Consider the following 15555-nt stretch of genomic DNA (forward strand, 5'->3'; position numbering starts at 1 on the left):
GAAAATTTCAAGTTGATAATGGACGACTGTTATAAGATAAATGTCGGTTAGTATTTGCCAAGTTTACCTAACTAATTTTAAAAAACGGGCTTTTATGGGGCTCTATGTGTTTATGAAAAATGTTCATAGAATGAGATTTTAACATCGACTATAAAGTTGCTTACCACCCTTAGATTGAATGTCGTTTGTACAACATAAAACTATAAGCTACCTAGATATAGGTATATTGTATTCATAAAAGCTTGAACCTTAGTGAAATTTTGATTTACTGGATGTCAAAAAAAGTAAAGAATACTGGTCGGGACTATACTTAAGTACTTATGATGATGATTGATGATCGATGATGCTTATGTACTAGATAAATAAGAGTAGCTGATGACTGCAACTTTTTCCGCGTGCAATTAGGTTTTAAAAACCCCGTAGGAGTTTCAGCGGTTGAGCTTGGCTAATAAGATAACAGACATACTCATATTTTTAGGGTTCTGTACCTCAAAAGGAAAAAAGGAACTCTTATAGAATCACCTCATCTGTCTGTCTGTTTGCCATGTCTGTCAATTCAAGGGAATTAAAACCTATAGGGTGCTTTTTGTTGACCTAGAATCATGAAATTTGGCAAGAAGCAAATGTCTTATAAATCCGAAAACCATGAATTTGTAAATACATCACAAAAAAATTGTGTTCACGACCAAATAATATGTTTACTAAATCACATTATAGATGGCGCTGTCCGTCGTTAACTTGCAATGTTGTACAGCTGTTGGAGCGATAAATGTTTACAATACTGGTCTGAGATTTCTTGTACGATGGTACGGAACCCTTCGTGTGCGAGACTCGCACTTGACTGATTTTTAATACTAGTATGGATCTTTGTGATGGAATTTTCAGATAAACGTCACAGGAGTTCCAGCAGCCTCGCTGGATGCTTGGATAATGTTCGTTCTGAAAAAAAATTGGATATTAGGGGTGCGTTATGATAAATCTGTTTACTTAAAATAAATCAATCAAATCAATTATTACCGCATGAAAGATCATTACTTACCTACTTGAGAACTGCTCGGCAAAGGCTAATTTTTAAAATAATGTTCGCAGTTGTTTGCTAAGACAAGGTTTGTATGCAAATTTTATTTGGAAAATCCTCTACAAAATGTTGCATCCGTCAGAAGCCGGGGCGGGTCGCTAGTATTGTATAAAAAATGTTTGTCAGACAGACAAACATTTCAACTGTTCGTTACCTATGCGTTCGCGTTTCATTAAATTGAGTTAAAACTTTGTACAAGTATTGTTAGCGCTTGCCTGAAGGTTTCCGAATTGATACCATGCAAAATATGTGGCGTGCGAGTCGCATTGCGACGCATACCAGTCATTATCAAGTGTCACTTTTTTAATACGCCCTTGCAGACACACTTCAAGTACAAAGCTATGTATACATATTATTATATTTATGTAAGGTAAATGCAGCTATCCGCGACCGATCGATCGAAATCTGCAGGTATTCCCGACCCATTATTTTAATTTGCATTTTTTGAATTTCTAGAAGTTTTAAACTAAAGATTTTAAAGCCATTATGCGCGTTTATTCATTAAATATCACATTTATTCATAAAATATTAAACACTAGATGATGCCCGCGACTTCGTCCGCGTGGATTTAGGTTTTTAAAAATCGCGTGGGAACTTTTTGATTTTTCGGGATAACAAGTAGCCTTCCCCGGGATGCAATCTATCGCTGTACCAAATTTCGTCAAAATCGGTTGAACGGATGGGCCGTGAAAGGCTAGCAGACAGACAGACAGACAGACGAACAGACAGACACACTTTCGCATTTGTAATATTAGTTTGGATAACATACCTAATGCCAAGTTATGATGCAGTCTAAGATGGAGCGCACTTGCCTAGAAGATGTCTAAGATAGAGCGCACTTGCCTAGAAGACTCACTCTTGACTTAAAGGAACTTTGGAGGGAAAAACTATTTATATGTTAATGGTTTTAATTAACAAATTAAGAAATTTTAATTTTTGATATTAGTTAGGTACAATTAATTTGAAAATTCGAAAAAGTATTATTTCATAGTTTTAAGTTTTCACTTCTGTCGGCAACTGTGATCTACCAATCCTTTAGTACAATCTGACTTGCCAATTCATAATTGTCGTTTATAATAACCAGGTTCAATACCGGAAGTTGATGACCAGTTTGCATTAGCTGAAGCTCGATGCGACGATTTAAGAGAAAAAATTGATTTAGTTAAAATGCTTAAGAAAAAAAAGAAATTAAAGAAACGCAGGTACCGCGCGCAACACATCTTAATTTCATATCAATTTTTTTTATATATCAATATGAATTATACGCCTTGACTTTCTTCTCAGCATGACAACGATTGCAGAACCAACTTTGATGTGCAGCGCCACTGAAAATTATCCACTTATATCTGTTAGCACACAGCCTAAGAAAAGTAAGTTTTCTAATTATACATACCTACCTGTATACATACATGGCTACATTTTTGCATAGTCTGTACCTACAGTTGAAGCGCGTTAGACGCAACTAGTCTATGAAGAGAAATATTATTTACTTATATTTGTATAATTCGTCAAAATAAATTTTCTTGAACAAACAACTTCGGACAGTACCTACCTACCACCGAATACAATATCCAAGGAAATAATTTGGCGACCATGGTATTTCACGCTGGGTTTCGGAACACCTTCTTGCCACGGAGTTAGAAATCATCTTAGTTTAATGCTTCTTACCTTGTGCCAAGCTCAAGTTCGCTCAAGCACGAGTGCAGTCATTTAGCGATGCCTCTGCCAAACAACCACTTGCTGCATTCGATTTGGTAGATAGCAGCGCTTGAAAACTCAATCTCTGATTAAGTAGTATGAGTTTCTTTATGATACATTCGGATTTGATTAATAAAATAAAATCCCAATTAACCTAAACTTGATGTCAAAAACCTTGCTAACTATTGCACTTTAGAAACTGAAGGCAAAGTGAAGAGTTGATTCAAGCTTCACTGTGATTAGACCATTTTTTTTTGTGTATTGTTTCGGATTGACTATGCTGCGTAGGCCCTACTGGCCGCTACAGCGTCACCGGGGGGGTTAGCGAGCGCGAAGCTCCGCCTGGGGGTGAGCCCTAGGGCTCGAAGAAATAATTCGAGAGGTCGGAAGGCAACGTCCTCCTAAGGGCGCCTCCTGTGAGGCTCGGACCACGGCTTAGGATGACGTTGGGATGGGTGGAGTTGTTGGACTACTGGTTAGTCCGTACGCCCCCGAGGCCGTGGCGTGAGTCCACGTCCGGGTGACGTTAGAAATCGGGGACCTCGTCTTCGCCGGCGAAGACGCTGATTAGACCATGAGTGAATAACCCATAAAACTCAATATTTTTTGCGTTCCGTTGCACTTTCTAACGAGAACCAACTTTCCTTCCACCTATCACAAGCTTCCACGTGTTGTTGTTTACATCGTTTGTTTGTTGGGCAACGCTTATTTTGCATATTTCTTTTCATGCAAAATTTCTTTAGATCAACTTTAAAAAATAAGTTGCACGTTTAAATTCACTTCCGCATGAAGCAAAATAGCCTTTGTTATAAGTTGTAACTTTGCACACTCTGTCAATGTTTGTAAAATATTTGGCAGGTTTCCTTTACAACCGTACTTCATTCGGGTTTCCTTTACAACCGTGTTTACTATTGGCTACTCTTAGTACCATCGTTGACAAAGCAAAAAGTCGATAAGTACGACTACTTCAGTTGAATCCCTAGTTAATGAAAAAGTTTTGTTAATACCTACAGTCCGCGATGCATGAGACAGGGGGATGCCCCGCACACCCACAAATCACCTGCGCTCGCCTGCACCGGGTTAGCGCGGGTGTGCGGGGCGTTCCCTCCCTGATTGCAATCTCAAACTGTCGCGTACTATAGGTATTATGCAAGAAATAATTCTGACGGACCTGACTCGAGCAGGCTTTATAGACCATAGTAATGCTCGACCTTATAGACACACTTTGTAATACGACTTTGATCATCCTGTGATGATCCAAGTCGTTTTAAGTATAATCCGATCAAGTCCGCGTTAAGTGGAAGCGATTGGAGATGAAGCGAGTAGAGCGGCGGCGTGTAGAGCAACTTGACTAGCGGCGGCGAGTAATGCACAGTCATATTATGGCCAAGAATCGGCTGGTTCCTCTCGCGTTGCACTATGAGCTGCTAAAACGTTCACAGTTAAAAAAAAAACAACCGTATGTTGAAGCTGTGTTTAAGATGACCAAAAAGAAGCGGTGCCTTGGTGCTACTCCACTCCGTCTGTTGGCGTTACACCAAGAGTCGAAGAAAATGTTTAATTAAGTACTGCTAGAAGAAAACGATGTTAGCGCTTTTGGTTACAGAGTTGACTCAGCAAGCAGCGAGGTTAGGACGTATCGAGGTGCCGCAAAATAGCAACCCCAAGCGCGGTTACCTCGATCCAGATCTGCTCGAACAGCATCAGATGTTGAACCGAGTTAATAACCACAAATACAACGCTCATAAATCCACGAGACAACCCAAGGCAAGTTTCTTCATCATCATCATCACTATCAACCCATCGCCGACTCTCTACACAAAACATGGGACTCCTTTCAGAATGAGAGGCTTAGCCATAGTCCGCCGTAGCTTACCACGCTGGCCAAATGCGGATTGGTAGACTTTACAAACCTTTGAGAATAGTATGGAGAACTTTTCCTTCACCGTTAAAGCAACTCATCATCATCATCAACCTGTGTCCACTGCTGGACATAAGTTGTCCCATACCCGCTCGAATCCAGCGGTTCCCTGCGACTCGTCTAATGTTGTTCATCCACATCTTACAACGCTGCGCCTTCCGGTGCAAGGTCACTATTCGAGCACCCTGGGACCCAAATATGTCTATAGGTTTTCCGAACTATGTGCCCGGTCCATTGCAACTTCAGCTTCGCAACCCGCTAAGCTATGTCGGTTACTCTAGTATGTGCTCTAGTTCTCCTACGGATTTCCTCATTTCTGATTTGATCACGCAGAAACTCCAACCATAGGTCTCTCCAAGCATAGCTGAGTGAGTGTAAGTATATTTTAATTGCTTGAAACGCACATAACTTCGAAAACGCTATGCGTTTAAAATATGTATTAATGGATACTTAAAAAAAGTAATCTATACCTAATTAATCTTAATATTTTAATAATACAGACGAAAGCGAATCGTGCGATTCCAGAAAACGTGCCGCAACCACGATCGCATCTACGTAGATCTCGTGCTGACGGCGATAGTAAGTAAATGTGACTTTCTGATTAGTCTTTATAACGATTTGATAGTTACTTAGTGACGCAGTGGCGTTTGGGCAATCACATTTTATAAATTGACTGCAGTATGTTCTAGAGACTTCATCCTCGACTAGTTATCACCTTACCGGCAAAGTCATGTAGTTCCAGTATTTGGCTCGGATGCAGTGAGTAAAGAGCCTTAAGAGAGAACTTAATCAACACTATAAACTAGTATGATTCGATATATCTCGCGAAAATTATACAATTTAAATACATCATTTTATAGATAACTAGCTCATGTCCGGGACTTCGTCGCGTGGAATACACAAATTTCAAATCCTGATTTTACCCCCTTAGGGGATGAATTTTCAAAAATACTTTTTTAGCAGATGTCTACATCATAATAGCTAGCTGCATGCCAAATTTCAGCCCAATCCGTTGAGTGATTTGAGCTGTGCGTTGATAGATTAGTCAATTTCTTTTTCAATGTGTAGCCATGTGCGGAAAAAGTGTTCAAATAAGCATGAAGAATATGCCTCAAGAAGTTGCATGCGGAGACGACGAGCTATCGGACCACACCGAGGAAGATGTATTCATATGTGCCCATGATATATGTGCACAGTTAGTACCTATTGAATAATTATTGTTTTTTTAACCAACTTCAAACTTCATAGCTTCATCATCATCAGCATCATGATCAACCCATCGCCGGCTCACTACAGAACACGGGTCTCCTCTCAGAGTGAGAAGGGTTTTGGCCTTAGCTGGCCACGCTGGCCATGTGCGGATTGGTAGACTTTACACACCTTTGAGAACATTATGGAGAACTCGAAGGTATGCAAGTTTCCTCACGATGTTTTCCTTCACCGTTAAAGCAAGCGATATTTAATTAATTAAAACGCACATAACTCCAAAGTTAGAGGTACATAACAGGGATTGAACCCCCGACCTCCGATTAGAAGGTGAACGTCCTAACCACTAGGCTATCATAGTTTTGGGGGTAAATTGCATATTATGCATACATTTTGGAAAAGTACTTGCCGTATTTGCTCCATGTGTCATATCAAAAGTACGATTTTAGTCCTTAATCTTAGGGTAAACCATACTTAGATGTGACAGTTGACACAGAGCAAATATGGCGAGACCTTTCTCAAAATGTATGCACTATAGTAGATTTTTAGCCACCTGAACTAGAGTAGGTAGCCTGGCAGATCCAATAGGTATGCGAAGATACACAAAAACCGCCCACTTTCTCACCTTTCGTAGTTTCACCCATTCCAAGCAAACGAGCAGGCGGGTCACCTGACGTTAAGTGATTACCGCCGCCGATGAACATTTGCAGCACCAGAGGAACCGCCGAGGCGTTGCCGGCCTTTTAGGAATTCGTTGGTCCACCCCTTGAATAACCCCATGTTGTATTGCACCAGAAAGTTTAATATTCCTACATAAACAATAGCTGTACCTACTATCGTTCGTATTATTTTAGGCCAAAGATCAACCACTCCAGAAGGCACGTTGAATCGCGCCAACAAAGTAAGCAAATATCAGGAAATCGGCGCAGGCACGTTCCAAAAGAACCTAGTACAGAAACAAGTAAGTACATAATATGCTCGTCATGATTCTATGTACTTAGTCTTACTGTAAACAGTCATTATCATACAGGGTGTAACCAGAAAACTAAGCATTATTGTTATACTATCTAAACTCAATCCACTACCGATAACCATTTGCCTCATTTTGTAGTTTTACTGATTTAGTATTTTTTAAACCCGCAATGTATAGCGTTCAAAACTTGGGCTATTGCCCCACCTACGACGTGGCATTGACTTCGAATTCGAACTTGCAATATATCGTGAACTTTTACAAAATATAGTAGGATAGTTTTTTATTTTTTGTCGCTTTTTTTGTGATATCATATCAGTAGGTATTCATGAGTACTATCACCTGCCTTCGTTTTTGCTAGAACGTAGGCCTTTTCATCTGAAAAAACTTTATATATATTATATTTTTGTATAGTTAGGATAATGTTGTAACATCTGCCTTCATAGCTTCACCTCAACGTTGGCCAGAGGATACTCAGGAACGGTGGCATGGGTCGCGCTTGCCATTGAATCGGCAACGTCACGGCAATCAACAACATAGCCATATTATTGGTAAAAACAATCGCTTAAGCTTTACTTTTTAGGGTTCCGTACCTCAAAAGGAAAAAGGAACCCTTATAGCATCACTTCGTTGTCTGTCTGTCTGTCAGTCTGTCAAGGAACCTAGAGGATACTTTCCGTTGACCTAGAATCATGAAATTTGGTAGGATTTTTTCCCTTACCTGTAAGGGGAAAAATCTGAAAACCGTGAATTTGTGGTTACATCACGAAAAATAAAATGTGTTCATGAACAAATCCATACTCATCCATACTAATATTATAAATGCCAAAGTGTGTCTGTCTGTCTGCTAGCTTTTCACGGCTCAACCGTTCAACCGATTTTGACGAAATTTGGTACAGAGGTAGCTTGCAACCCGGGGAAGGACATAGACTACTTTTTATCCCGGAAAATTTAAGAGTTCCCACAGGATTTTTAAAAACCTAAACCCACGCGTACGAAGTCGCGGGCATCAGCTAGTAATTATATATATAAAGTAATGTATATGACTTCTTGTTAATTAGATAACAATACAAACGAAATAGAAAGCAGGCCAGTTGTGGAGCTATTCAATAAAAGTTCCGTACCCTGGTCGCGTCAAGAAAATAATAACATAGAAACGAAAAATCACAAAGGTGGGTAGTTTTTTGTTATTCGATTACAAGTTGGCGCATGCCTTTCTTGCCTTCACCTTCTAAGATCGAGTGGGCAAATCTGGAACAAGTATAGGTAAGATTGTACTTTATAGGGTTCCGTACCTCAAAAGAAAAAAGGAACCCTTATAGGATCACTTTGTTGTCTGTCTGTCTGTGTGTCTGTCCGTCTGTCCGTCGTGTCTGTCAAGAAAACCTAAAGGATACTTCCCGCTGACCTAGTATCATGAAATTTGGAAAATAGGTAGGTCTTATAGCACAAGTAAAGGAATAAATCCGAAAACCGTGAATTTGTGGTTACATCACAAAACAAAACTAAAAGGCTCACGAACTTTTTCGTGTGCGAGTCGGACTTGCATTTGGTCGGTTTTAGCATACTCTTAACCAGTTTCTATGCAATTTTTTTTAATTTATGACCTAGCGCTTGCTGCAATCAAACCCACTCGCAAGTGATGATGCAGCCTAAAAGATGAGGCGCGCTTGTTATCGTCCCAGAATCCATTGCCTCTAAGGTTTTGTTGGCAGAGTGGTCACTAGCCAGTAGCCACGGCCGGACCTTTCCCCCAGACCGGACCCTAAACCTACGGGTAAACGGACCCGGAACTTTCCTGCGCTGATGAGCTTACTTATCAAGCAAGCTGTTTAGTAATTACCTCCAAATTTGGACAACTAGTTCACCACAGCAATTTGACTTAATTTGGATTTGAGTCAACACGTGTAACGTGATTCTGACTTTCTTAGATTAATTACTAGTATATGCCTTCGTAGCTCACTGCTCTGCGGCGTGCCAGGAAGATACGAACAATATTATGATACCTTCGGAAGACGTAATGATAAAACCTAGAAAAAAGGTTAGTTCAGTTTATCCATACTAATTCATAATCAGTATAAATACAAATGAATGGCAGAAATGTACCTACGTATGCTCATAACTTCCGAACGACTGCACCAAATTGGATAGGTAATTCTTTTTTTATGTTCGTTACTGTCAGGACAAGATTCGTATAAATTTTTATTTTGAAAATCCAAAGAAAAGACAGTTCCCACGGGACGCGGACGATGTCATGGGCAACAGCTAGTACTATATAAATGCGAAAGTGTGTCAAACAGTCAAAGGCTGTTTTTCAAGTGAACCTTCTTAATTGACGCGCACGGTTCCGTTTTTCCGCAAAATCTGTGAACTATAGAACTAGTTACTTCCTTCTTTTGCAAAATAATTGACTACTTGAATAATAATCTCACGGGCACGACTATTAATTATTTTCATACTCATATTTAACCCAAAAAGGAAACAGCATCCAAAACAAATTAACAAAAAACTTAACAACAATAACAAACAAAAACGAAACACTACCTATTTAGGTGAATCGACGTGTAAAGTACCAAAGTCGGCGGTACGAGTTGCCGACAGTTTCATCGCAAATGAAACAGGCCGGTATGCGCTACTATTACGGAGACACCAACCGCGCCAACATACCGTTCGTCGTCAGCAAGAGTACGGCGCCCTCGCATAACGTTGGTGTGAATATTCAACAGGTAATGTTATTTCTTACATTATCCTTATTTTATACCTTATCCTAGCTGGTATAGCCTAGTGGTTAGGAAGTCCGCCTTCTAATCGGAGGTCGGGGCTCGATCCTGTCCACGCACTTCTAACTTTTCGGAGTTATGTGCGTTTTTATTAATTAAATATCACGTGCTTTAACGGTGAAGGAAAACATCGTGTGGAAACCTACATGCCTGAAAGTTCTCCATAATGTTCTCAAAGGTGTGTGAAGTCTACCAATCCGCACATGGCTAGCGTGGTAGACTATGGCCAAAACCCTTCTCACTCTGAAGGGAGATCTGTAGTGAGCTGGTGATGGGTTGATCATGATGATGATGATGATACCATATCCGCGGAAATAAGTTAGTACAGTAGCCGGCAGGAAATATTGTACATCGACCTTTAGAAAGAGGTTTCGGCTTCGTAGAGCGTTGTCTCTGTCACTCATACCTAGGGTTGCCAGGCGTCCGGATAAAGCTGGATAGGTAGGCTTTTTGATTGCGTGTCCGGCCAAAATAAATAGTGTCCGGCTTGTCCGGCTTTTGTTAGGCTTTTTACATTTCGCAAACGAGCGTGGCCGAGCGCAGGCAAGTCGACTGTCGGTCGCTCTCGTAGGCGTCAGTGCCGCCCGACAACAAGATTTATGTAATAATAATAAAAGCTTGATTTTACATGCAATTTTTTGTCGTACCTATTAATACTAAGACACAAAATCCTCAATAATGTAAGGTGTCCGGCCTTTTTACCCAAATGTCCGGCCAAACTGGCTGGTCTGTGCGGCTATTAGGTTTGGCGACCTGGCAACCCTACTCATACCTATGTGACGTTTTGTCGGTCTCAACGACAACAGAGACAACTCTCTATATCAACTCGTTTCTATATCATATCAGTAGTCATAATATCTCATTTCTTTACCAGGTTTTGAATGGTTTAAAAATGCAACAGCCCCTCTCGGGGATCCCACTCACCATTGCGCATCACATGGGTCAGTGTGAAGATATATTCAATTCTATTTGTATGTGTAATGTTGCAGCTAAGTTCTCTTGTAATTTTTTCTACACAGGTCTGCGCCACATCCCTACGTATGGTGCAAGGAATTCTACAGGAGTAAGTTACAAGTTCATTTGTGTTTTTAAATATTTTATATTAGCTGATGCTCATAGGAACTTTTAAATTTTGCGGGATAAAACGTTCCTATCTCTAGAATCTGTCTGTCTCTAGAATGCAAGTTATCTCTGTACCAAATATACGGTACAGTAGCCGGAAAGAAATATTATTGTAGGTACATCGACCTTTAGAACGAGATTTCGCCTTCGTAGAGCGTTGTCTCTGTCACTTATATTGTGACTTTTAGTCGGCCTCAATGACAGAGACAACGTTCTTTGAAACCGCTATCTCTTTGTAAAGGCCGATGTACAATATTTCCTGTCGGCTACTATACCGACGCCAATATCTCGTTTCTATATATCTCGTAAAAGAACTCTTTGATTTTCTGGGACAAAAAACTGTTTGTGTCAGTCCCCGTGATGCAAGCTATCTTTGTACCAAACGTTAAAATCTGTTAAACGGATGTTCAACTCCCTAAATCCTTAATCTCTGCCTCGGGAACCGTCTTAGTTAAATGGTACACCAATAACTTAATGATTTCCACTAGCAACCGGTACTACACAATAGTGAGATCAACGTGATCAAACTAGGCCACCGGATGGTTAAGCTGCCCTCCTACAAGTGCATGTCCTACAACCGTCTTCTAACCTTGTATCGCGAGGGGGAGGGAATCGTGCCGCGTTTCCTGAACGCTGTCAGCCGTCCTCATTATTTCTACACTTCCATGTATGAGTGAGTATGTCTTACGCAATTAGCTAACTGAATGCCTAAGTGCCGGTTCCCACTTGTCATCTGTCGGGCCCGGATTTTAATATTACATTTTATGCAAAGCTATTCACATTTGTCTGAAACTGATTTTGTGTCGGCGCCGACGAGAAATCATATAAAATGTTCTGCCACTGCAACATCCGATTAAAATCCAGGCCCGACAGCCGACAAGTGGGAACGGGCTGTAAGGGTGTTCGCTCATGTTCCTACAACTCTTTTTAGTAGTAATGCCCGTTTAACAGACCAATCTGATTATTGATAGTTGACCTGATAACTTTATCATGTTATCTTTCAATAATCTATCGATGTCGTCGAGGGCACTTTTCCGCTACCACGTACAGACCTAACTATGCTTTACGCAGCGTGTATGCGTTGCATTCATACGCCCTTTAAGTTTTAAGTTTGGGGTTTATTACCCCTAACTAAAAGCTAAGTTTCCTAATTTAGTAGTACCACCACCTAGCTAATGCAATAAAACGTCGACTATGTATAAAAACAAAATGGCCCTACTTAGCGTCTTTTAATACGGTGTCATACCTAACTTCGATGTCAAAAAATCACTAGCGGTGATGTCACATGACGCCAGTGGTGTACACAGGTATTTTCACCAGGGAAGGCATAAGGCACCAGGCATATATAAAATAGGAAAGTAAATTTCAATAATATTCAAAAATAAAATATTTGTTTAGGGTAGGCAGTGCTTTTACGCGTGTGTGGAGGTCACACCAGTGCATCAGGCTACCCTAGACAACCAGTTTCCCAGTAGGTGAATTACCTGAAACTGAATAGTATCTCAGTAGTGTTTGACGTTTTAAATGTTGATAAAGGTCTATAGAAATGGGTCCACTTTAACCCCTCTCTTCACTGATGCACTCATAGCGTGGCGTTGCCAGCCCCAACTTACTACAAAAAATCATTAATTAAATTATTAATTATTCCATGAGATTCTTTATAGATACGCACCCACACTTATGCGATGTAAGGGAGAACAGTAATAATATAAATTACTAGTTTATGCTCACGACTTTATCCGTGTGGACTACACAAATTTCAAACCCCTATTTCACACCCTTATGGATTGAATTTTCAAAAATCCTTTTTTAACTGATTCCTACGTCATAATAGCTATGTGCATTTAAAATTTCAGCCCGATCCGTTCAGCAGTTTGAGCTGTGCGTTGATAGATCAGTCAGTCAGTCAGTCAGTCACCTTTTCCTTTTATAATATATTTAGATTAGATGACTTCATCCGCGTGGATTGAAATATTCGAACTCTATGATTTTCTGAAATAAAAAGTAGTTTATGCACATCTTCTGGATACAAGCTATCTCTGTACCAAATGCCCATGAAAAAGTAACAGACAAACACAGACGAAAAGATAGACATCGCATTTAAAATTATTCTAGTATAGATTAACCAAACATCTTAACCTCATTTTAGAATTTAAAAAACTTATGAATTTTAATAAAATACGATTTATTTTCGTTGCAGATAGCAACGCAACGCGTACTTTTTACGACACCAAAATGTACCAGCATTCAATATGAAAAATAATTTTAAAAAAGGAACCCACTTATTATTGTCAAAAAAACATGTAACTATCTAGTATAATTCCAAAATAAAAAAGCATGGAAATAACTATGCAGAAATCTATATATTATCTTTTTGTTTATCCTTACATCGCATAAGCACTCTATTTGAATTCTATAACAGGCAAATCTTCTTGAAGTCTGGCTACCTGCGCAGCTTCATTTTAACTTGCTGTTTTAAAAGACAAATGATTGCGCAGATTTGTCACTTGAAACCTAGAAATACAACGCGTAAAACCAAATCTTCGCCAATATCAGCTATTCAAATTTAGCTGGCTTGGAAGGTAAACAAGTCGGTGCACGTTATTACTGCTTTGCCTATATTTATTAAGTGAAATTTCAAATTTAAAAACATCTAAAATGCCAGTAAAGCGAGTCGAGTGACTTATTACGGCGGTTACGCACTCATCCGATCCAAATCCTTGAAAATACGTTCCTTTTTGTTTTTTATGGTAGCTTGTGACATTATATCGTAGATAATCGCTGGTATTCTCACGGATGATGGATAGAACTAGGATGACGGAAGTTCAGTGCGTAATGGCCGTTAGTGTTCTAAGGCTGTAAGCTTATTACTTGTTTGCATTGCATTGCAAGACATTTGTTAACTCACGCAACTCAAATGCATCAGTCTTTAGTGAAGAGAAAAGCTCTTACGTTACAAAAGATGAGAATAAATAAACCAGCATTTTTATTCTTTACAACAAAGTGATTTTACACTACGATATTTTCACGCGCAGTTGAAATTTGCGTTTGCTCTGCGTGTATATAGAAGTCCGGTCTGTTTAACTTTACATACCTACCTGCACTCGCAATTATTTTCAGTTTGTAAAGCGCTGCATGTCACAGAGTCCTTATACTGTGCTAATGTGCTGGATGGAAAGAAAATTTACCAATGAATTCATAGCGTAAAGTAAATCATCTAGATTATAGACGCATAATGACAAAAATGACAAAATCAAAATGTTTGGAAATATCTCAAACTCAATATTTAGTGTTAGGTAGAAGGTATGTAATATTATGTACTTAAATATTATGGACTAAGAGCCAGCGCATGCCAGACCTTCGGTCCCCAACGTATACATACATTACATAGACTTATTTGGATGTTTGTTTGGATCATGGTAGTTTTGGGAGATAACAGGTAATAAACGTGTACAAAATCTGACGTCAAAGTTTAGAGTCTATCTTTTTAAATAATATATTCTTCATGATAATATTAGAAATCACGTCGTGCATTGCCAGACACTTGGTATCATGGCAACCCCCTTCCAGACACCCTTGAAGTTTTAAAGTTTTTCAACTACTGATTTTGTATGTCAATTAGCCTGGCAACTAAACGCGAAGATTTCGATGCAGCCACCTCCAAGGGATGTGGTGGAAGCCAAGAGGCGAAGCAAAATCTTGCTGAATATGCAAACTTGTACCGGGAATACGAACGCATAGAAAAAAGCCTTAATGAAAACTACGACCCTACCCTGGAAATGCGGAAAAAGGAGTTAGCAACTCAACTTACTGCGCGCGAAGATTATATACGAAAGGTTAGTTGACATTTAAAAAATGTTTAAATAAATAAACAGTTAAAATATAGGAATTTTTAAGCGTGCACAGAATAGGAGGCTGTAACACATGAGTAAAGATTCCTAGATGTAGTCTTAACCATTGTAAGGGTTTTTGCGTACAAAAGATAATACAGCGGTACAGCCCATCCTTTTTATTTAAGCAACTAAATTTCAGCAATGATACTATAGTAAGTATAGATGTATTACGTTCATATCACACCCAAAATCCATTCTCAAAGATAAGTAGTTATGACAGAAGATAGGTAGGTAGGTACAAAACGCACAAAAGTAGAAGAGATATTTGGAAGTACCTATTAGTTATTTGGGTGAGTGATATGCCCACTCAAATAACTTGTGTCAATGGAAACAAATAATCCATTCGAGGGCAGTTTGCCAGGACCACGATCTTCAGCAATGAAGGAACGATCGGAGAGAGAGAGATTAGTTATTTGTGGTTAGTTTTAAGTCTTACCTTTAGATGTATAATTATGTTTCTTTACATTGCAGGTTGTCCAAGAATATAAACCTGGTTCTGACACGGAGCCGATACTCCGTGCCTCTGCCTCCACGGCTGACGATGCATACCGACGCTCTACTTTCAAACTCAATTCGAATGACCCCAAATAGCCCCTTCGTCTTTCTTTTACAATATTACATGTTCTTTCTTTCTTTTGCAATATTATCTCTTCTTTACAATATTACCTGGTGAAAAACCGAAATTTAATGTTCGTTTAGTTAAAATAACACGATATTTTGTTAAATTTACTGTACACTTAATTACTTGAAAAATATTAATTTGAAAAATATTTTACGAACTTTTTAATCCTACATATTGAACACCAACAAAAGTTCGGTGGATGATTTTGAAAGATTTAAAATCGACAAAAATAAAAAATATGGAGTCTATATTGCCAAAGATCCTA

At 39.2% G+C, this 15555-nt stretch overlaps 2 protein-coding genes across 2 annotated transcripts in view; one reads left to right on the plus strand and one right to left on the minus strand.

Annotated features, from left to right (window-relative positions):
- LOC117995401 (uncharacterized) lies at positions 1 to 15414 on the plus strand. Its single transcript, XM_069508807.1, has 17 exons — positions 1 to 46; positions 886 to 963; positions 2163 to 2280; positions 2363 to 2448; positions 4383 to 4543; positions 5198 to 5276; positions 5766 to 5892; positions 6758 to 6864; positions 7320 to 7424; positions 7935 to 8045; positions 8832 to 8914; positions 9426 to 9599; positions 10528 to 10594; positions 10673 to 10716; positions 11264 to 11448; positions 14398 to 14611; positions 15140 to 15414. Exons 1-17 carry the CDS (start codon positions 19 to 21, stop codon positions 15257 to 15259), a joined length of 1887 nt encoding a protein of 628 aa, XP_069364908.1. The 5' UTR covers positions 1 to 18; the 3' UTR covers positions 15260 to 15414.
- Positions 15205 to 15555, minus strand: part of tey (teyrha-meyrha) — an 18950-nt gene continuing 18599 nt past the window's right edge. Inside the window, exon 9 of the mRNA XM_069509096.1 lies at positions 15205 to 15334. The gene's annotated coding sequence lies outside the window, so the exon portion shown is untranslated. The remainder of the gene's footprint in view (positions 15335 to 15555) is intronic.

This window comes from Maniola hyperantus, chromosome Z (genome assembly GCF_902806685.2).
Source record: "Maniola hyperantus chromosome Z, iAphHyp1.2, whole genome shotgun sequence".
NCBI classification, from domain to species: Eukaryota; Metazoa; Arthropoda; class Insecta; order Lepidoptera; family Nymphalidae; genus Maniola; species Maniola hyperantus.

Coding starts and splice junctions, on each gene's coding strand:
- LOC117995401 (XM_069508807.1), top strand. CDS start 19: ATGGACGACTGTTATAAGATAAATGTCG. Junction 2,281..2,362: donor AAGAAATTAAAGAAACGCAG/GTACCGCGCGCA, acceptor CTTTCTTCTCAG/CATGACAACGATTGCAGAAC. Junction 11,449..14,397: donor TTCTACACTTCCATGTATGA/GTGAGTATGTCT, acceptor TATGTCAATTAG/CCTGGCAACTAAACGCGAAG.